The sequence below is a fragment of the Schistocerca gregaria genome, chromosome 1 (genome assembly GCF_023897955.1).
Source record: "Schistocerca gregaria isolate iqSchGreg1 chromosome 1, iqSchGreg1.2, whole genome shotgun sequence".
In the NCBI taxonomy this organism is placed as follows: domain Eukaryota; kingdom Metazoa; phylum Arthropoda; class Insecta; order Orthoptera; family Acrididae; genus Schistocerca; species Schistocerca gregaria.
Window position 1 is genome coordinate 378,163,443 of NC_064920.1, and position 23,831 is coordinate 378,187,273.

Consider the following 23,831-nt stretch of genomic DNA (forward strand, 5'->3'; position numbering starts at 1 on the left):
TATCTGAACCAAACCAGGGGCTGAAGGCTTATGGAAGGCACTTCATAAGTTTGACTCCTGAGTATCGAGGACCTTTCTTAGCAACTCAGTTGATGTTGTATACTTCTCAGCTGGCCATTATTTCTTGTTTCATATGTATGAACGTCTGCATAAATGCACAAACATGGAAATGTCAGTATTTTTAAACTATGGAAAACAGTTCTGCATGAGTCTCTTTGTTCCTTGTTCAATATGGTCTTAACAGCTGTCCCCCCTCCCCCCCCCCCCCCCCCCCAAATCTGTGGACGAATTGAGCATTGAAAAAAATAACTGTTTCATTTCCAATGTGCATGCTACAGTTAATCTAATCTTATCTCTGTGGTCCCTGTGGAAGTGGTGTATACTATGATTTTTAAGAATAGCTGGAAGGAGAGGAGCAGAGAAGGGGAAAAGATCAGTGAGTGTGCTGGTAGAGAGAAGCATATAATGAGGACAATGCTAGATGAAGGTGACAGGACACAGGGGACAGAAACAGTTGGGTGGATGGTGTGGAAGCAGTAAAATAAAGTAGGTTGAGGCCATGATGATTTCAGGAGCTGGGAATGTGCTGTAAGGATAACTTCCATATGTGCAGTTCAGAAAATCTGGTGGCTGAGGGGAGGATCCAGTTGGCCCGGGTTGTGAAGCAGCCACTGAAATTAAGCATCTCACATACAGCTGCATGTTGTGACACAGGGTGATCCACTTCACTCTTGGCCACAGTTTGGCTGTTCATCCTGGTGAACAGCCTAGTCATACCAATATAAAAAGCTGTGCAATGATTGCAGCAGAGCTGGTAAATGACATGGCTGTTTTCACATGTGGCCTGGCCCCTGATGCAGTAGGATGAAACTGTAACATGACTGGAATGGGAAGTGCTGGGTGGGCTGTTTGGGTGGGTTTTGCACCTGGATCTTCCACATAAAAGCCTACACAGACAACCATCCTCCTGCAGACAGAATTCAAAAGTGCACCGCAATTGGAGGTCTAATTTATGAAAATAAACTTTCAACTTAATCATTTACCTTTGCTTAATATTTTCTGTAAGTATTTGTTTTCAGTTTGTAACCAGTAAAAATTGAACATGTGTTATATGTCTTATTCAAATTATTCTATGCTACCACTTCATAAAGAATTTACCATTCCTCATGAAACATTGTTTCCAAGAACTTACGACAAACATCTGGGGGTGATAGAATCACATTAGATGCCACTTAAGACTGGTTATGCCCCTGAAAGTTGGCAGGATGTAGGCACTCTGCAGTGATGATATGCAGTGTGTGATGATTATAATCCAGTCATTGGCCCCTCTTGAAAGGTGGTAGGCCTAACAAAATTTAGGTCCCTGATTTGCTTCTAAAGTATCTTATGCTAATATTGTCTGTGGAAATGTACAAGGACATAGTGGGGATTGGGAAAGAGCTGCAAGGTGTAGCATTCAATGGTTATGCAGGAAAGGGAGCAGGGGAAGAGGAAAGGAGAGAGAACAGAAGTAGAGAAAGGGAAAAGTCTATGAAGGTGCACCACTAGGATAGAAGGTGTATGTTGGTAGTGCTGTCATCACGACATTCCTACACACTTCAACAAGCAACACAGCTGCTATCTTGATATTAATTCCCCTTTTCTCCCCATGCCTCTTCAGTAACCCTACTACCCAGCCCAGACTGCTTCTCTCCTCAGAAAAAGTCACAATCTGGCTTTAGCACCCAGAGACAGTGGTCATGAGTGTGTGAGTTCTGTTTGTGCAAATGTAACTGAGTTTTCTGCTTCTGATGAAGGACTTAATTTGAAAGATGAATATTTCTAGCATTCTTTCTCATTATGCCTCTTGGCAACTCAACACCCCCTCTTTGTGGTGAGTAGCAATCTGTTCTTTCCATTCAGCCGTAATTCCATCTGAACTATATATGAGACAGAATTGCTGGCCTGGACTTAAATTCACAGGATACAAAATTTATGACACATAAAGGTAATAGAGATAACACTAATTTATTTTTCTGAATTAATAGTTTCTTCCCAGGAGATTGAGTGAGGAAGGTTAAAAAAGAAAGGCAGATCTCTCTGAACACAATATGACACAGACCCTCTTGTAGTGAGGATGAGGGAGGATTTCTGTTCTGATGCTACTTTTGCAATTCCTAATGTCATCATGATATTATCCCATGGCATTAGCAATCATCTCAATGGCTAACATCATCATCTGTTTCAAAGAAGTTTGCCAGTGACCTGCAGTCACCATCCTGACATTCATATCACCCAGCAATTTATTTATGCATTCCATCAGTTTCTGTTCCACATTACTGACTTTAGGTTTGAGCTCCCCACCTTTGAAGCAAGTTTTTCCATTTCAGATCCCAACTTTCTGTATGTTTCATCAGTTGTTTTCTACAACCCCCATCTCCAATGATAATGCCCTTATTGACTGCATAGTTATTAATATTGTATTGATGACTCTGATTTCTTGTCATGACACAGCTCCTCTGTCCCACATGTACTAGGTGATTGTTTGATCATTCCTCATACCATCTATATCTCGAAGTGATTCTGTAAAGCACCCAGCATCTACACTTTCTGTGGTGCACATGACTTATTCAGCTATCGCTATTTGATTTTTGTTGTTCTTTCTGCCACCATATATCATTTTCTCCCAGTATACCTAAATTTAACCTATCCATTTCTCTTTTAAAGTTCTCTAACATATTTACAAAGGTAAGAAATCTAAAATTGCACTCTCTGACCAGCAGAATTCCAGATTTTTTGTTCAATGACGGAGTCCTCCTGAGTATTCACCACTTGGAGAACTGAATACGGATTTATTACACCCTCAAAAAATTAATTATTAAAGTACACAGTAGAGCTACGTGTCCTCAGGCAACATAGTGGCTGTAGTTTCCCTTTGCTTTCCACTGTGTTGCTGTGCCAACATAGCAAGGGCATGTTGCTGATATACTACGGTCAGATAAGTCACTCATCCAACTGTTGCCCTTACGTCTATCTAAAAGGCTGCTGCCTCTCTCCAAAAGCCATGACAGGCCAGCCTGATCTCACCAGTGGTATCCCTATGATGCAGCTGTACGTAGAGTATGCTATTGAAGAAAAGTCTATGGTTGCCGTTCTGCACATTTATTCAAAGAAAAGATCCACTCAAGCTCAGCAATTAGGAGACAGCAATGAAAAAGTAGCTTCATAGCTCTGTAACCTTTTATAATGAGATAACAGTATATTATTTCTACCCAATAGTAAGGGACAGAAATGTTTGAAAATAAGAAGACACATATGTATAATGTAATTGGATAGATAAAATATCTAATCATCAAGTGGCAGCAGGAGAACACACATACAAATGTACCACAGTTTGCAAGCTTTTGGACCCAGTGGATCCTTCTTCTGGCAGAAGGGTTGAAGGGAAGGGAGAACAGTAATGGAAAAGGACTGGCAGGTTTTAGGAAAAGGGGTAGAGTTCAGAAAAGTTGCCTAGAACCCCAGGTCAGGGGACACTTACTGGACAGGATGAAAGGGAAATATGGATTGTTGGGGACTGCACTGGATTAGATTTGAAAACCTGAAAGCTTAAAGGTTGAAGACAGGGCAATATGCAAGACAGAGATTAGTGATAAAGCTCTATGCATGTGTAGATAGTGGGGAGCAGGCATGGTAATTACGACAATACATAATCACTTGCACTCGCGTCACTGATTATGAATACTTTTATTCTAGCAGCATATACACAATGCATTCAGCATAGAGCACATACTTCAGAGAACTGATCTGGAAAAGATGCAGTTGTTCTTGCTGCAGTGGGGCAGCAATATTGAGGGGTAGAGGCAGTGGTTCTATGTCCCCCAGAGCCCCTATCCTCAACAAATGCAGAGCATGGTGACTGGTGTACATTGTGATCCTTTGTCCTGCTGACAACGGTGAGGGCTGACATATTGTAGTCAGCCAGGTGCCTGGGTGGATGTAAAGGGCAGCCAGCGCATGACGTCAGTGACAGTGCCGATGAGGTGGTGTCTGTTGTTGTATTGGTGGCCGGTGGTGCATCATCTGGTGAGGCTGTTGGTCCGCTGGCAGCAGTGTCTGGGGTATCAGCCATCATTATGAAGTGCTCCAGGACCAACATGAGCAGGTAGCCATCTGAAGAAAGAGTGGGTTTCAGACCTGCTGTGGCTATTGTAGCAGAAGGGGCATGGACCTCGAGGCCATGCTGTAGCCCGACTGTCTGTTGTTGAATTTGGCCCTAACCATGAGTAATGAGTCCTGCAGTGTTACATAAATGTCTTCTGGGAGGTAGTCTTGCAGGTCTAGGCTGACTGCAAATTGGCTTCAGTGGCATGGAGCTGGAGGCAGTGAAGGAGAAACACCAGGTGTGTCTGCTAAAATCCATGCTGGTTTTAGGCAGTTCTGTGACACTCTTGTCATTTTTCGAGCTTGCATGATATCAGAAGTGTTTGCCCTTATTTCAACACCTTGTACAGGCCACTGTATGCACAGTGGAGGGCAAGTTTGAAAGTGTCAGTTTTGAGCATGACGTTTGGAGCGTGACGTTTGGAGCATGACGTTTGGACCATGACGTTTGGAGGTCCTTGTGCACAAAAACGGTCTGTTTTGGCATGGTGGAATGGCAGTGGGATGCAGATGTGATGGGTGTGGTCCCTGACGTGTTTTACTAGGTCTGGCAGGTTGACATCTACGGGATCAGTGGTTTCTGATACGAACTCTGCTGGGAGGGTGACCGGTTCCCCGTAGAGCACCTCTGCCAGCAAGGCATCCAGATCTTCTTTGTAGGCAGCTTGTATATCAGCATCACCCAGGGCAGGGCCTCTGTCCACTCCTGGTTGTAGCATGCAAGTGTTGTCTTGACGGTGGGGTGCAACCATTCCACAAGTGTATTAGATTGACAATGGTAGACCATCATGTGGAACGAGGGGCATCCACAGAAGTGGCAAAGCTCAGGGAACAGGGCCAACTTGAATTGCCAGGCCTGTTCAATTATCAGGGACTCTGGGCAGCTGAAGAATACAATCCATAGTGTGATGAAAGCTCGGGTGATGATGTCAGTGAAGATATCAGTCAGAGGTGTGGCCTCCACCCATCAGAAGGTTGTGTGTTCAAATCATGTCACGGTCACCACTGTAGATAGTGGGGAGCAGGAATGGTAATTATGAAGATAAATAATCAGTTGCACTCCTATCACTTTCTATGAATACTGCTATTCTTGCAGCGTATATACAATGCATTTAGCATAGAGTGTGTACTACAGAGAACTGATCTGGCAAAGAAACAGTTGTTCTTGCTGCAGTAGAGCAGCGATATTATTGATGGGGTAGAGCCAGTGCCTCTATGTCCCCACACATGAATTAATAAGAGTGAAATGCTAAGTGCATTGTTTGTGATAGAGGTGGGAGGGAGACAGCAAAAAATTGACAGGTCAGAAACTGAAAGATGTAGAAAACTAAAAGAGGAATAGTTACTGTGAAGAAATGCTGAGATCAAAGAAATTAATGTAAATTAAGCCAGGTGGGTGGGGAGAACCACGAACATGTTGTAGTGCCAAGTTGTTTTTTGGAGGGATCAACAGTACCAGTATTGGATGTGATGGCCTGTAAAATCTGCTTTTGAACTGTGGTGGTGGGGTAATTTTCCTCCAGTGAAGGCTGAGGTGACAATGGTGGTGTATTGCTGTAAAGAGTCTTCATCTGAGCAAAGAGTTTGCTACAAATGCCAAGGCTTGATGGGAAGGAATGTTAGACATGGAAAGGAAGACTACGTAGGAGCACAGCAGTTGTTGCTCAGTGTTACCTTGGTCTTGAATGTGTTAATCAGCTACCCTTCAACAAGGCTATGACTTCCTAAGATGACCTCTACAATGAGGTCCATCTTACCCATCACACCTAGAATAGCTTTTCTTCACCCTCTCAACTTCCGTGATATCCTTGTCAGACCCTATGCTCCTTCTACGCCCATCTCCCTTCCCTACAGCTCCTACCCCTGTGACCATCTCCAGTGCAAAACTTACCCTATGCACCCTCCTACCATCACCTATACCAGCCCATTAACTAGCAAACATAGACTACTATAGGGAGACCAACGCATGAAATAACACATGTTGTATACCAGACATGTAAACACTGTTTAGTCTTTTACTTTGGCATTACTTTCACCAACTTATCAGACAGAATGTATGGGCATAGGAAGAGGATGTAAACTGGCAATAGAATAGAACAGAATAGAAGTTTATTGTCTCATAACATACAATTTCAAGCCATTGACTTAAAAGTACAGGATACTCATCATAACACAAAAACTTGTTTACAATTTTCCTTATAATACCAGTAATAAAATATACAGTACTGAATAATTAATTAAGCAATTAATAATTTTTCTTCAAAAGTAACAAACTTTTAAGATTTCCCTCTGACAACCATGCCTCCATCCTTGCTACCCTCCCTGTTTTCCTTTCCCTGGGTTGTGAGTAACTAAATCCACTTTCCCTTCTTCCCTTTCTTTCCCCTCTCTCCTCCCTAATGAAGGAACATTTATTCCGAAAGCTAGGAACATAAATTTTCGGTTGTTTTTTTGTGTATCTATCGGCTGTACTGAGCTGAGGTAAGTACTGGCCAGCCCCTCTATCTCTTTGTTAGTATTTGTTTCAAAACTTTTAAGAATAACACTCCTAAGTACTTGCTCTCTCCTGCTTAAATTTTCAGGTTGTCATTTATGAATTCTTCTACTGAATAGTAACATTTCTGGACTAGTTTCTCATACAAGGATTTTTTCTGTGTTTCTAAATTTATGCTGAGCAGTTATCTTCCTTTCACTTTGTTATAAATTTTCATACCCATATAACGTGGAGTTTGAGCATAAAGTTTTAAATGGTGGGTGGGCAGCATAAAATTATTTTGATTTCTGGTGTTGTAATCATGTTGAAAATGATTTGCTACAAATAAATCAGGGTTACTGTGTACAAAGATAATCAGCTCATACATGTATAGTGAGGGAACACAATATCCGGGTGCAGAGCATGCTCTACAACATGACAGTCATGAGCTCTGTGCCTGTTTCACCACATGCGCCATCTGGGATTCTCCCCCCCAACACCAATTCTAAAGAGCACTGTGGATGCAAGCAACTGGTACAACATATACATGGTTCTCACCACCCATTTGGCCTTAATTTATATTAATTTCATCGGTCTCAGCATTTCTTCATAGTAACTATTCCTTTCTTCACTCCATACTAGTTTTTCTACATCTTTCATTTTCTGACCTGTCTGTCTTTTACCATCCCCTCTCCCCCACCCACCCCTCCCACCACTATAACATAAAATGCAGTTAGTATTTTGCTCTTATTAACTCTTGTTCAATGTTACAGCAATAATACACGTCTTACATATTACCCGGTCTTCCACCTTTACACCTTCAGGTCTTCAAATCTTATCTGGTGCAGTCTCCAGCAATCAATCCTTCCTTCTCATCCTGTCCAGTAATTTCCCCCTGACCTGGGGTTCTGGGTGTCTTTTCCAAACTCTAGCCCTTTTACTAAACCTCACCAGCCCTTTTTCTTCACTCTTCTTCGACCCTACTGCCAGAAGAAGGAGCCAAAAGCTTGCAAACTGTAATAAATTTTGTGTGTTTTCTCCTGCCTCTCTTTGATGATTAGATTTTTTTACCTACCCAATAAAATTACATTTTTAAAAACTGATTATTTTCAAATACTCATATGTAGCAACTTTTGTACATTAAATCTATACTTACTAAATAGGCTACTTCATAAATTACACAAATATGACCTAATTTATTCATAACTTATTTTGAAGGTTAGTTTAAACTGACTACATGTGAAATTGATCTTACTATTTTTTTAATGTATTTAGGTAGATGTTCAGAGTGAAGGAGATAACCTACATAACATCGTCGATAAGACAAGGTAATTTCTAACTATTACCTTCTGAATGACATGTAGTTTTAATACAATAATTTGACTTTTCATGTTTCTGTGTAACTCTTTAGTATAACAGAAAAGTCTGTAATATCATGTAAGCCACCAACCTCATTTTCTGTAGTTTTTATCCTTTCCATTGTCTTGAAACTGAGAACCTCATACAGTATTTGTTTATCTTTGTTCAAAAATGCACATAATACCACAATTTTGGTTTCATTTTTCACACATTTTATTATCCTCAAAGACGTTACATGCTTGTTAGCTTGACTGAGACTGGCCACAGATCGCTAACCTTGAGTCACATTTGATTACTTCAAAGCTGGTATATGAATAGTTGTTTGTTGCAGAAACTCCACAATCATTTTAAAAAAGTCTAGGTTAAATTTTGAAAGTCAAAATGGACTAACAAGTACTGATAAAATTTTTGTAACTAAAAAGATGGCAATCTAGGAATTTAGAGAAGGTTATGCAATCAGTTGATACATCCACATTGGGAGTTTTATCTATAAGTAAAAGTGTCATATTCACAATTACTGTAAATTATGAAAAACTCAATAAATTAATGAAGTATGTCATATAATGCATAAAAATTATGTTAATGATTGTAGTGGCAAGATCACAGTCTAATAACCACTGGGGCAAAATCTGCTGTGAAAAATGTATCCAGGCTTACTCCTGAAAATGAATATAAATTGTCTTATAAAGTAATTACTTACAAAGATGAACTGCCAGTGTTTATAACTAGTGATGCTACTAAACCCAGAAATACACATTAACTCACAATGCTTTCTTATTACATCATGTACAGGAATCTAAAATTAGACAGTCTCAAACAAACACAACTCACACACACATGACCATGCCACTTGGCAGTGTCAGTTTACATATGTAATTGATATGAGTACATCTTTCTATATTTAGAGTGACTTGACATTCATCACACCAAATAGATACAATGTCTAAGACACCTTGTATCCTCCTGCAGTCACTTAACAGTATCATCGGAAAACAGTCACAGATTGGCACTCATCCTTTCCATCATATCATTTATGTATTTAGAGAATGAGAGCAGTCCTATTATACTGTTTTACTAATCAAAAAGTCTTTGAGTCACACATTTGAGAAGCTATTCCCTATGCTCAGATCCTCAGTAATAGACAATAGTGCTGTGTGCTAAGTCTGCCGCTGGCGCGCTGCCAAGATTGCGTAAGCTGCTCAGTGGGTTGCGTCAGCCGCCTTGTAGGCATAACATGCTGTTGCATCCTTGAGCCCCCGGTTCTAGATGTACCCTTGTCCAGTTCTCAGCTACGCTACAGATCAGTTTGGAAATAAAATATTTATTTATGAAAATATACAGTACAATCACCAACAAACTTTACATATTCACATACACCTTTACCTTTTACCCAAATGAATACAGACTCATTTACAGATATTTTCCTCCTATTATGTGTATACAAAGACAAAGCAGAAGTGGACATATAAGCAGATTTACCAAAGTCTTTATTAGCAAGTTCGGCCATATGGTAGGTGCGAAAAGCAATAATGTCTCTGTCAACGAAACTTTCGAGTCCAGGAACATTTGGTACTCCAGACCCACCACGAACAATGGCTACAGTGAATCATCTGTTACCATGACCAAAATAATCATTAATATCTTCTATATAAGCGAGCGAGCACCGCGTAGCGGCTCAGTCGCGCTGCTGCTGCTGCACAGGCAACTGCATTGAACGCTGTCAAGATGCCGTACAGAAGATACTGTCGCCGTTCTAAACAGACAGTGTACAAAACTATTGAGAACATTGAGTTTGCTACAACATCTGGAGACAAGAAGAATCGTATACCAGTCAAGTCTGTCACTGCTCAAGCCTTGCTGGATGGACCTTCCGTTTTCTGTGTGTGCCGAGTTAATTTTAGTTTAGATATTAATGATTCATTTGGTCATGTAACGGATGGTTTACTGTAGCCATTGTCCGTGGAGGTTCTGGAGTACCAAATGTTGGTGGACTCTAAAGTTTTGTTGACAGAGAAATTATTGCATTTCGCACCTACCATATGGCCAAACTTGCTAATAAAGACTTTGGTAAATCTGCTTATACGTTGACTTCTGCTTTGTCTTTGTATACTCGTAATATGAGGAAAATATCTGTAAATGAGTCTTTGGTCACCTACCAAACAGCATCAAAAGCCTGACAGATAGTCAACCAACATTTAAAAATAAACTAAAAGAATTTCTAGATGACAACTCCTTCTACTTATTGGCTGAATTTTTAGATATAAATTAAGGGAGGGAAAAAACCTAACTTAAGCATTAGTGTCATGCAATATTTTGTGTAATGTAATATCTTGTACAAGCATCTTTCATTAACCTGACAAATTCCACATCATTACGAAGTGTCGTATTCATGATCTATGGAACAAGTATTAATCTAATCTAATCTAATCTAATCTACTGTGTCAAAATCTTTCTGGTAACCTGAGAATACATAATCTGCCTCTTGACTTTCATTCACAGTTTGCAGGATATAATACAAGAAAAGAGCCATCAACACTTTTTAAACCCTTGTTTATTTGTGGACAATGGTGACTTTTCTATCTCAAGGAAATTTATTACATTCTGACTTAGACTATGCACCAGATTTCTGAAGAAAACTCACAATGAGAATATTGGTCTGTAATTTTGTGATTCCATTCGTTTACACTTCTTACATACAGCAGTCACCTCTACTTTTTTCCTGCTGCTTGGGACTATTCTCTGGACAATTCACCAAAAATTAAGTTAAGTAAGCGAACAATGCCTAAGCAAAACCAAATTGCGATTTCATCCAGACCTGGCAGCTTATTTGTTTTCAACTCTTCCAGTTGCTTCACAACAGTAGGGGTGGCTATCTCTGCATATATGTGAAAGACAAGCAATGGTATTTCTGTACAATCCTCCTGAGTGAATGACTTTTTAAAATCTTAAATTTGTAACTTCACCTTTCCTTTTGCCAGCTTCTATTAATGCACCAGATGGGTTGATGAGTGACAGATTAGCAGCCTTCTAAGCACTTATTGGTTTTACATAGAACCAGTATTTACTTGGGTTCTTTGCAATATATTCACTAATGTACTACAGTGATTGTCATTGTAAGCTTCATGCACCATTCTTTTTATATTGCTTCGCAGTCCTTTTTCAGGTCCCTACAACATGACCCTAACTGGTCCTCTGCACAACTCCAAGCTCGCCATTCCCTAAAAACTGATGACTCCACTTTGGCACTTGACAGATAAGTGAGGGTCTATGCAAGCATCACTTCTGGATACAGCATCAAGATCCCATCCCTGTATACAAACTGACCTACAGCCACTCCTTAAAACCTCAGGCCCCTCACAAGAACTACCACCTCAACCCATAAAACTTCTTATCCCACCCAAATCATGCACTCCCACCTTTTTTACCTTCCTCTTTCTAAGACCCACAAACCCAATAACTCTGGCCAATCTTTAGTTTCCAGCTTCAACGTACCCACTGAAAGTAGACTATGTGATCAAAAGTAACCAGACACTCCCATAAACTTACATGTTTCATATTAGGTGCATTGTGGTACTTCACATCAGTGACCTCAGTAGTCATTATACACTGAGAGAGAGGAGAATGGGGCACCCCGTGGAACTCACAGACTTCGAATGTGAACAGGTGATTGGGTATCACTTGTGTAATATATCAGCACTCGAGATTTCCATACCCCTAAACATCCCTAGGTCCACTGTTTCTGATGTGATAGTGAAGTGGAAATGTGAAGCAACATGTACAGCACAAAAGCTTACTAACACAGACTGTTGACAGTTGAAAAGGGTCACAATGTGTAATAAGCAGACATCTATCCAGGCCATCACACAAGAATTCCAAACTGCATCAGAATCTACTGCAAGTACTGTGACAGTTAGGCAGGAGGTGAGAAAACTTGGATTTCATGGTTGAGCAGCTGCTCATAAACCACATATCATGCCAGTAAATGTCAAATGAGGCCTCACTTGGTGTAAGGAGCATAAAAATTGGACAATTAAACAGTGGAAAAACATTGTGTGGAGTGATGAGTCACAGTACATAATATGGCGATCCGAAGGCAGGGTGTGGGTATGGCAAATGCCCGGTGAATGTCAATTGCCAACAGTAAAAGTTGGAGGTGGCAGTGTTATGATGTGGTCATATTTTTCATGGAGGGGGCTTGCACCCCTTGTTGTTTTGCATGGCACAACCACAGCACAGGCCTACATTGATGTTTTAAGCAACTTCTTGGTTCCCACTGTTGAAGAACGGGGATGTTCATAGTGTGTGACCTGTGGCAGAGTGGTTATAAGACAATAACATCCCTGTAATGGACTGACCTCCACAGAGTCCAGACCTGAATCCTGTAAAACACCTTTGGGATGTTTTGGCGTGCTGACTCTGTGCCAGGCCTCACTGATTGACATTGACACCTCTCCTCAGTGCAGCACTCCACAAAGAATGGGCTGCCATTCCCCAAGAAAACTTCCAGCACCTGACTGAACATATGCCTGTGAGAGTGGCAGCTATCATCAAGGCTAAGGGTGAGCCAACACCACATTGAATTCCACGTTACCAATGGAGGGTTCCACAAACTTATAAGTCATTTTCATGGAGGTGTCTGGATACTTTTGATCATGTAGTGTATGTCTGCTTTAGTTTATCAAACCTGCAACCTTCCCTCCTACATTAAAGACATCAACCATTTCCTAAATCATCTGAAATCTGTGCCTGTCCCACATCCATCACACACCTTGCTTGTCACAGTTGATGTCATTTACTACAATATCAACAACCCCCATGTACATCATCTGTCTGTTGCTGTACATTACCTCAATCAGTGCCCAACTGATTCCAGATCTATAACATCCTTGCTGCTCACATTTAACAGCTTTACCTTTGAGGGGCAGACATACATACAAATCATGGGCACTGCCATGGGAGCCAGGAGGGCTCCATCTTATCCCAGCCTTTTCATGGGTTTCTTGGAGGAGGCTTTGCTGCATTCCATAAGTCTTCATAAGTCTTCCATAAGTCTTCCTGGTTTAGTTTAGAAACATTGATGACTTCTTTACCATATGGAATCAAGGTGAGGCTGACCTGATAAAAGTTTTGGAATATCTAAATACATTCTCCCAATTAAATTTGACAAAGTCCTATTCCAAAACACATGCCACCTTCTGCGATGTTGATATCATCCTACTGGGGATCATCTGCACACTTCTGTTCACATTAAACCAATGAACTAATGACACTACTTACATTTTGACAGTTGCCATCCTTTCCATGCCAAATGTTCCCTCCCATACAACCTTGGCATTTGTGACAAACATACTTGTTCAGATGCACACTCTTTACAATAATATACCACAATTCTCACCTCAGCCTTCACTGGATAATCCTCCCACCACAGACTAGTTACAAATTAACAGATTTAGTGGCCCATAGCATCCCATTCTGGTACTGCTGATCCCTCCAAAAAACAACTTAGGAGTACAACTCTTGTCACTCATTATTATCCTGGCCATGAATGTATTAATTAGGAACAACAAGGCCATGACTTCCTAAAATCACGCCTTGAAATGAGATCCACTCTGTCTGACATTTTTTCCACCACTCATAGAACAGCTTTTCATTGCACTCCTCCCACAATTTTGGTCTTACACGATGCTCCTTCTGCTTTCACTTTCTTACTTTACTGCTCCTACCCTTGTGTGTGCCCCAACAGTAAATATGCCTTGAGCACCCTGCTACCAGCACCAATACAAGCCCTGTAACTGCCTATATTAATAAAGGGAGACTCACCTGTGAACTGACATGTGTCATGTACCAGCTGTTAAGTACACACAGTTTGGCCCTCTACACTGAATGATCATAGACAGTGAGGATAAACTGGCAACACACAATATCCTTTTGCAGAGCATCCCCTACAATATTTCAGTCATGACCTCAATGCCGGTTTTAACACATGTGCCATCTGTATTCCCCCCCCCCCCCCCTCCCCCCTGACAGCAGTTCTCAGAACTCTACAGGTAGGAACTGGAGTTACAACATGTCCTTGGTTCTTATCTTACAACTTGCCTGAATTTACATTAATTTCTTCAATTTCAATCTTTCCTTTCATCAACTAGTCCATTTCTTCACTCCCTTTTAGTTTTCTATATCTATATATTTTATTAGCTCTTGCATGAAGTTTTGTCAGAAATCTCTGTCTTGCTTATTACCCTGCTTTTCACCTTTGAGCTCTCAGCTTTTAAATTTCATCCAAAGCAGTCTCCAACAATAAGTCATTCCTTCTTATCTCCTCCAGTAAGTATCCTCTGGCACAGCATTCTTGGTGACTATTCCATAACTCTTCCATATTCCTAAACCTTACTAGTCCTTTTCCTTCAACCCTTCTGCAAGAAGAAGAAGAAGCCACTGTGTTTTCTCCTGCTGCCACTTGTGAGTAGATTTTTTATCCATCCAATTATGTTTTCAATCCTTCACAATTTACAATCAGTTTTAATAATGTCAAAATAAAAGCATCTAATGTGGAAACTGAGCAATGAAGTTATTTCTGAACAGCTGAGATTGTCATGTTTTGGTCTACATTAGTTTCACATTTCTTATGGCATGTTGTCATGGAGACACTATGTTCATACGAGGGTGAGTCAAATGAAAACCGCCAATTTTTTTTAAAAATATTATGTATTGTGATGAAGTGATACAAAGCTGTATCACTTTTCAACATAATCTCCCCCATGCTCAATGCAAGTCCTCTAGCGCTTACAAAGTGCATAAATTCCTTCAGATAAAATTCTATTGGTAGTCCGCGCAAACGCTCATGCACTGGGTGGTGTACCTCTTCATCAGAACGGAACTTCTTTCTTCCCATTGTCTCTTTGAGTGGTCCAAACATATGGAAATCAATTGGGGCAAGGTCTGGTGAGTATGGTGGATGAGGAAGACACTCAAAATCCAGGTCTGCGATTGTTGCAACTGTTGTACTGGCAGTGTGGGGCCTTGCTTTGTCAGGTTGCAAAAGGACACCTACTGACAGCAATCCACATTGCTTTGATTTGATTGCAGGCTGCAGATGATTTTTTAGGAGATCCGTGTATGATGCACTGGTGACAGTGGTCCCTCTAGGCATGTAATGCTCCAAAATGACGACTTTTTGGTCCCAAAAGAGAGTCAGCTTAACCTTCCCTGCTGATGGTTCTGTTCAAAACTTCTTTGGTTTTAGTGATGAGGAATGGCACCATTCCTTGCTTTTTCTCTTCATTTATGGTTGGTGGAAGTAAACCCAGGTTTCATCCCCAGTAACGATTCTTGCAAGGAAGCCATCACCTTCTTGTTCAAAGTGCCGAAGAAGTTCTTCACAAGCATCAACATGTCATTCTCTCATTTCGGCTGCCATGGCACCCATCTTGCAGACACTTTGTGTTGAGGTGAACTTCTTTAGCCAAAAATGTGGTATTTTATCTTTTCCAGAGGCTTTCCAATTGTGAGTAGAATTAATTGCTTGGGTGACTTCATGTTGCAAAATTATCACTTCAGGTATTCGTGGTATCATCTCGTATGCGTCTGTTTCTGCTTGTATCCACCATGCATGTCTGTTAAGCTGTACCAGGTTTGACCATATGTTGCTCCAGAAGTGTTCCATGTCTATTATTTTTGGTGGATTGTCTATTTTAATGTGTGTATTATCTATTGTCTGGTAAAATTTCTTTTGGTTTGTGTTGAAAGTTTGGTTTTGTTTCCTTCTATTTTTACTTTTTTGTATCTTCTAAGTCATTTGGCCAATGCTTGTAATTTCTGCTTCTTTTCATCTAATTGCTATATTGCTTCTTGTTGTGAGATTTTACCTAACCTTTTTCCTTTTTTTGTCTGACTTTCATTTCTTATAAATTGTGTTACCTGTCCAATGTCTTTTCTCAGTTTTTCTATTCTGGTCTGTAGCCTGTGTTGCCATGCTGGTTTTGTGGGCTTCTTCTGTGTGTTGGTTGGTTCTGATCTCTGCCTAATGTGTATATTTAGTGTAGTATATACACTAGTAGTAGTAACTCATCCATTGTTGTATTTTAATTTATTTTGTTGTGTGTGATTGTGTTGATAGTTGTTATTGTTGTTTCGACTTGTGGGTTATTTGGTGGTCTATGCAAGAATGGTCTAATGTCTGTATTTGTGTCTTTGTATTCTTTATATGTCAGCTGAAATTTTTCTTCTATATCTAACATGTGTGTCACTTCGTGTTCTATTTGTGCTTGTTCTGGTGGCTGTCTTAAGATTTCGTTTTCCTCTGATTGTTTAATTGATGCACGTTGTTCTTTGTTTGTTTGCTCTGTGATGTTTGAGTCCATTACTGTATTTTCTTCTTCTTCTGGTTGCACGTTATTTTGTTCCAGTATTTGTTGCACTTGTTGTTTGATGTTTTCTAATTCTGACTGGGGTATCCTGTTATTTTTTATTATTACACGGATCTGATTAGCTAGTCGTTGTTCTGTAAAAATTTTAATTCTGGGTATCTGGTAATAAATGTTATATATACATGTGATCTGTATCCAGTTGTATTGGTTCCTAAGTTTGTTGCTCGATAATAACAGAACATGAGGTGTCGGTTAACTACATCTGACCATCTCATTCTCTGTCTTTGTTTTCCTTCTAGAGTGGTTGCAGGAAGCATATACTGCAAAACACCTCTATTTAGATTTAATTCATTTTCCATGTGGCTAGTAGTGTCATTACCATTGTGGACGAGCATAGGGTTCAAGCGTTGACCCCGACCATGACAGATCTTGTCCGAGGCTTCTTTAGTTCTGTCCTGAACCAACTAATCACACTAAAAGGGGGGTTAGCCCTATTAGTGGTTTGTTCTTTTCGTCACCTTTTATGACTGGCAGAACATACCAGAGACCTATTCTTTTCCCTGGCCTCTGCGGGGGTTATTATTATTATTATTATTATTATTATTATTATTATTATTATCTTCTTTCCTTTCTCAGACCTTAGGCCTGGTTAAAAATGGAAAGTGATGCGGACCTTGATCAAGTGTGACTTCCTTTTAACTGTATGGTATATGTTACATTGCATTTAGGAACTTTCGGGTAATTGAACATGTATCAATAATTACAGATTTCTGTAGTTGTATATATAAGTTTGGATGTAGCTGTATTGCGTTGATGTACTGGTGGATATTGTGTGGTATGACTCCTGTAGTTGATAGTATAATTGGTGTAATCTCAACTTTATCCTGATGTCACATGTCCTTGATGTCCTCAGCCAGTTGGATGTATTTTTCAATTTTTTTCTCCTGTTTTCTTCTGTATATTTGTTGCATTGGGTATGGATATTTTGATTAGTTGTGTTAATTTCTTATTTTTATTGGTGAGTATGATGTCAGGTTTGTTATGTGGTGTTGTTTTATCTGTTATAATGGCTCTGTTCCAGTATAATTTGTATTCATCATTCTCCAGTATATTTTATGGTGCATACTTGTATGTGGGAACATGTTGTTTTATTAGTTTATGTTGTATGGCAAGTTGTTTATGTATTATTTTTGCTACATTGTCATGTCTTCTTGGGTATTCTGCATTTGCTAGTATTGTATGTCCACTTGTGATGTCATCTACTGCTTCTATCTGTTGTTTGCAAAGTCTGCATTTATCTGTTGTGGTATTGGGATCTTTAATAATATGCTTGCTGTAATATCTAGTGTTTATTGTTTGATCCTGTATTGCAATCATGAATCCTTCCATCTCATTGTATATATTGCCTTTTCTTAGCCATGTGTTGGATGCGTCTTGATTGATGTGTGGCTGTGTTATTATTATTATTATTATTATTATTATTATTATTATTATTATTATTTAGTGAACGTAACTATTCTTGATAACTAGAGTTACTTGATGTGTGCACATAATATAAATACAGTTAGATTAAATTGCCAGAGATCCTCATTGGGAAAACATTGTATGAAATTGAGAAGTCTTGTATTTAAACATTGAATCAAATTATCATACTTTTCAGCTCTATAAAATAATTCTAAAAATTTTGCTTCTCAGATTGCAATATCTGGCTGCACACCTAAAGGATCATATATCTAAATATTGTGCTACCAAAAGACCTGTAGTTTCACAAATGTGTGAGGTAAGCAGTTTGCTTTACATCTTTGTAAATATAAAAGTGATGCATCAAAGAGTTCCTATGTGGAGTGTCTGTAGTTTTCTGTGTATACTAATAAAATGAAACACATATATTGATAGTACGAATATTTTTGTAAATACAAATGATGGTACGTTAAACCCCAGAAAACCACGAATGATATCAGAAACACACATTTTATGAAATTGCCAACTGAATACATGTGACACTACAAAGAAAATACTCACTAAAACATAACATGTTACATACTTACAGGGAAAACAAGCACAAAAAATTAATAAAAGAGTTCAGAAACAGACTTACTCTATACTCCATTCTTCTGGTGATAGTCTTTGACTAATTGCATCAGCACACAACACCCCTCACACACCTCAATTTCCCTCTGCTCATAGAGTGGAGCTCCTGGATTGAAGGGGTATTTGTGCCCTCTTTCCCACAAGGCCCTGTGTAAACTGGATGTAAAGTAGGAGAAACTGGGTGATTATTCTGTGATGATTGATCTGGTGATGGTGTAGTCTTGTCAGCAGTCATATTGTGATGGGTGTAGAGACTGGTGTAGTGATGATGTCAGCTTAACGGCTGTTATGTGATGTTATGTAGGCATTGGGTGATGATATGAAGCCCAAACCACACCATCCACTGTCTGGAACAGATAGGCCAGCTTGAAAAGTTTGATAGAAACCTTGGTAAGCTTGCTGTTAGCCAATATCATCACCATGTGTTTGCTGTGGATGTACAAATTTTGTAAATAGAGTTTTTGATTTATTGCTACAAGGGTGGTTTGAAAAGTTCTTGGAATGGAATAGAAAAAAAGTACATAGGTCGCTGAAACTTTTTTTATTTTTCAATTTAGTCTCCTTGTAGGTTAATGCACTTGATCCAATGATGTTCTAGTGTCTTGATCTCATCTCGAAAATGAGTTTCCTCCAGGCCCAGAAAATAGTTGTCAACTCGGGCTATAAATTCTTCATTTGAAGCAAATGGGGGAGAAGTTGTTGAGGTTCTGGAGGAATGTGAATAAGGTGTCTTCACATTCCTCCAGAACCTCATCAGCTTCTCCCCCATTTGCTTCACCTGGTCCTTCCAACGTCCACCTCAGAGGTGGCTACATCAGTACCTCTGTCCATATCAAATCTACTAACCACCAGCAGTACCTTCACTTCGACAGCTGCCACCCATTCCATACCAAGAAGTCCCTTCCATACAGCCTAGCCACCCGTGGTCATTGCATCTGCAGTGACAGGCAGTCCTTCTATAAATATACAGAGGGCTTCATTGAAGCCTTCACTGACAGTAATTATCCTCCCATCCTTGTATAATAACAAATCTCCCTTGCCTTATCTTTCCAGTTTCCCACCACCTCCTAAAGTCCCACAGCCCGACCACAGAGGAGCATTCCCCTCGCAACTCAGTACCATCCGGGACTGGAGCAACTGAATTACATTCTCTGCCAAGGTTTAGATTACCTCTCACCATGCCCTGAAATGAGAAATGTCCTACCCACTATCCTTCCCACTCCTCCTAAGATGGTATCATGATATTCCTCTGTACACTGAACCTACACAATATACACTCCTGGAGATTGAAATAAGAACACCATGAATTCATCGTCCCAGGAAGGGGAAACTTTATTGACACATTCCTGGGGTCAGATACATCACATGATCACACTGACAGAACCACAGGCAAATAGACACAGGCAATAGAACATGCACAATGTCGACACTAGTACAGTGTATATCCACCTTTCGCAGCAATGCAGGCTGCTATTCTCACATGGAGATGATCATAGAGATGCTGGATGTAGTCCTGTGGAACGGCTTGCCATGCCATTTCCACCTGGCGCCTCAGTTGGACCAGCGTTCGTGAGACGACACTTCATCCAGTCCCAAACATGCTCAATGGGGGACAGATGCGGAGATCTTGCTGGCCAGGGTAGTTGACTTACACCTTCTAGAGCATGTTGGGTGGCACGGGATATATGCGGACGTGCATTGTCCTGTTGGAACAGCAAGTTCCCTTGCCGGTCTAGGAATGGTAGAACGATGGGTTCGATGACGGTTTGGTTATACCGTGCACTATTCAGTGTCCCCTCGACGATCACCAGAGTGTACGGCCAGTGTAGGAGATCGCTCCCCACACCATGATGCCGGGTGTTGGCCCTATGTGCCTTGGTCGTATGCAGTCCTGATTGTGGCGCTCACCTGCACGGCGCTAAACACGCATATGACCATCATTGGCACCAAGGCAGAAGCGACTCTCATCACTGAAGACCACATGTCTCCATTCGTCCCTCCATTCACGCCTGTCGCGACACCACTGGAGGCGGGCTGCACGATGTTGGGACGTGAGCGGAAGACAGCCTAACGGTGTGCGGGACCGTAGCCTAGCTTCATGGAGACGGTTGCGAATGGTCCTCGCCGATACCCCAGGAGCAACAGTGTCCCTAATTTGCTGGGAAGTGGCGCTGCGGTCCCCTACGGCACTGAGTAGGATCCTACGGTCTTGGCGTGCATCCGTGCGTCGTTGCGGTCCGGTCCCAGGTCGACGGGCACGTGCACCTTCCGCCGACCACTGGCGACAACATCGATGTACTGTGGAGACCTCACGCCCCACGTGTTGAGCAATTCGGCGGTACGTCCACCCGGCCTCCCGCATGCCCACTATACGCCCTCGCTCAAAGTCCGTCAACTGCACATACGGTTCACGTCCACACTGTCGCGGCATGCTACCAGTGTTAAAGACTGCGATGGAGCTCCGTATGCCATGGTAAACTGGCTGACACTGACGGCAGCGGTGCACAAATGCTGCGCAGCTAGCGCCATTCAACGGCCAACACCGCGGTTCCTGGTGTGTCCGCTGTGCCGTGCGTGTGATCATTGCTTGTACAGCCCTCTCGCAGTGTCTGGAGCAAGTATGGCGGATCTGACACACCGGTGTCAATGTGTTCTCTTTCCATTTCCAGGAGTGTACTTGTCCATCCTTACACAACCCCTGCTCCTAATCCTTTACCTCATGGCTCATACCCCTATAATAGCCCTAGATGTAAGGTCTGTCCCATACATCCTCCTACCACCACCTACTCCAGTCCAGTCACTAACATCACCTACCCCATCAAAGGCAGGGCTACTTGTGAAACCAGTCACATGATTTACAAGCTAAACTGCAACCACTGTGCTGTATTCTATGTAGGCATGACAACCAACAAGCTGTGTGTCTGCATGAACGGCCACTAACAAACTGTGGCCAAAAAACAAGTGGACCACCCTGTTGCTGAACAAGCTGCCAAACATGATATCGCTCATCTCAGTGACTGCTTCACCGCGTGTGCCATATGAATCCTTCCCACCAACACCAGCTTTTCTGAATTGCGCAGGTGGGAACTTTCCCTGCAATACGTACTACTTTCCCGTAACCCTCCTGGCTGCAACCTTCGTTACTCACTGTCCTCACCCATCCAGGCCCCTCCCTCTTCCCATTCCAGCACTACACAGCCATCATTTCACTGCCACCCCCAGTCTTTTAATTTTTTTTTTTTATTTTTATTTATCTCCTTTCTGCTACTTGCTCCCCCCTTTCCACACACTATCTCCTGCCCTCTGTCTAAACAACAACACTTCATTGTACACCACTCCCACCATACTATCCCTCCCCCTCCTAGGCCCATCCTCCTTCTTACACCTGCGAGTCGCCACTCCCATCATGCACTGGTGCTGCTGCTCGCAGTGTAGTGTCAGCTCTCTGAGACTGCAGATGTGTGTGCAAGTTTTGTTTGTGTTAGTGTGTGTGTGCGTGTGTGTATGTGTGTCTGCTGCTGACAAAGGCCTTAATGGCCTAAAGCTATGATCGTGTGGATCTTTTTATTGTGCCATCTCCGCTATATGGTGAGTGGCAACTTTCCTTCTCTGGTATTGTTACATTCCACTCTGGATTTTCCATTGTTTGATTTAATAATTTCATTGTTGTTGACAAACTCAGAAAAATGTCTACTTCCATGGTAGGCATGTCCATACTCCCAACATTCTGCTGTACGCACAATAATCCAAAGAGTTTACAAAGCAAAAGAGTTTACAAACTTTCTTGAGGAAACAAGAGAATCATCACCAAGATATATTTTTATTTTATAAATGAATTCAGAAATAAATTTAGTAATTACTGTTAGATTGTGTAATTAATAATATGAATTTTAAATATGCCATAATTTGTAATTTCTAATATTTCTAAAAGAATAATAATTTTAACTGTATGTACAGAGTAATAACAAATTGATTTCTTTTTGCATATTTTAACCCAAAACATAATACATCATATACAAAGTTATATGAAGTTCATTCAGTGAAACAACTGAGAATGTTCACCTATAGAAGAATCGACAACATACATGGTATCGGTTATTTCTCTAAAAAAAGGCAGAATTAGAGGAGGGTGTCCCATTACAACTTGCAATGCCATTGCTAGTTTGGGGGCCCCAAATGTTTTGTTGTGGAACAAAATATTATGAAATTGGTTATCAAAAAGAAAGTGAGAGACAAACCGGAAATCAAAGCAGCAATTATTGTGAAATGCAACTGAATGAACCACTCATTTTATCACTGCCTTGGAAATTGTAGATTCAATCATTAGCAATCTAAGATGATGTCAGAATTCAGACAAATTATTGCTAATAGCATCACTGTTCAAAGCTTCTTGTATTCAAAGTCTGTTGACTTATGGAGCATGTATTTGCACACAGATGGCACATAATGAACAACGTCAGACAATAACATAAGAGTTTGTTTGTCTAAAGCACTGATGGTTAGATGCTATTCCCCTTTGTCAGTTTATACTTCAATGACAAAATATACAAATCACAAACTGGTGTCATGCCATGGAACTATAAGTCCAAAGCTAAAAGTGTCACAACAAAGTAAATGAGATTGTCTAATCTTTTTATTGTCTTTAGCATCCAGTGGAAGTATGGTGCAATCCTCACAATAGGTCCCAGGTTGTTGAATAAATCTGCCTGGTGTCTGTGTTTTTCTATTAAATCATGATTTTTATTGATCTTTCCATGTTACATAAGCGTGTTTTTCATCACATCACAGGATGAAATCAAAATCTGTATTTTTGAAAACTTGTTATGCTTTGACATTACTGCATGTCTCCTAAGATCATCACATGTGTTGGCACAAAACTAACTCAGATATGATTGCTGCAATTGGTATTGTGCAAACAATAATGTAGACATGTCTGCTTGTGTCTGTGTATGTGCGGATGGATATGTGTGTGTGTGTGCGAGTGTACACCTGTCCTTTTTTTCCCCTAAGGGAAGTCTTTCCGCTCCCGGGATTGGAATGACTCCTTACCCTCTCCCTTAAAACCCACATCCTTTCATTTTTCCCTCTCCTTCCCTCTTTCCTGACGAAGCAACTGCCAGTTGCGAAAGCTCGTAATTCTGTGTGTGTGTTTGTGTGTTTTGTTCATGTGCCTGTCTGCCGGCGCTTTCCCGCTTGGTAAGTCTTGGAATCTTTTTTTTTCTAACATGTATTGGTTAGATTAACAACAATGCATCAACTTAACAGTGGAATGATAGTAACACAAATAGGCTGTGTGTTAGAACAATTGATGACAATGCTTGTTTAATTTATTTGAAAAATAGCATCAAGTGTACCGTATTAGGACTGTGAACTGTTGAACTGTGTGATTAGGTTTTTAC

General features: G+C 40.7%; 1 protein-coding gene across 3 annotated transcripts in view; it reads left to right on the forward strand.

Annotated features, from left to right (window-relative positions):
• LOC126348001 (interaptin-like) overlaps positions 1 to 23,831 on the forward strand; it is a 238,839-nt gene that overhangs the window by 193,323 nt on the left and 21,685 nt on the right. For all 3 annotated transcript variants that reach the window (XM_050002320.1, XM_050002318.1, XM_050002319.1), the window contains 2 exons: positions 7,892 to 7,944; positions 18,037 to 18,121. In XM_050002320.1, coding sequence (XP_049858277.1) covers positions 7,892 to 7,944; positions 18,037 to 18,121 — 138 coding nt within the window. The remainder of the gene's footprint in view (positions 1 to 7,891; positions 7,945 to 18,036; positions 18,122 to 23,831) is intronic.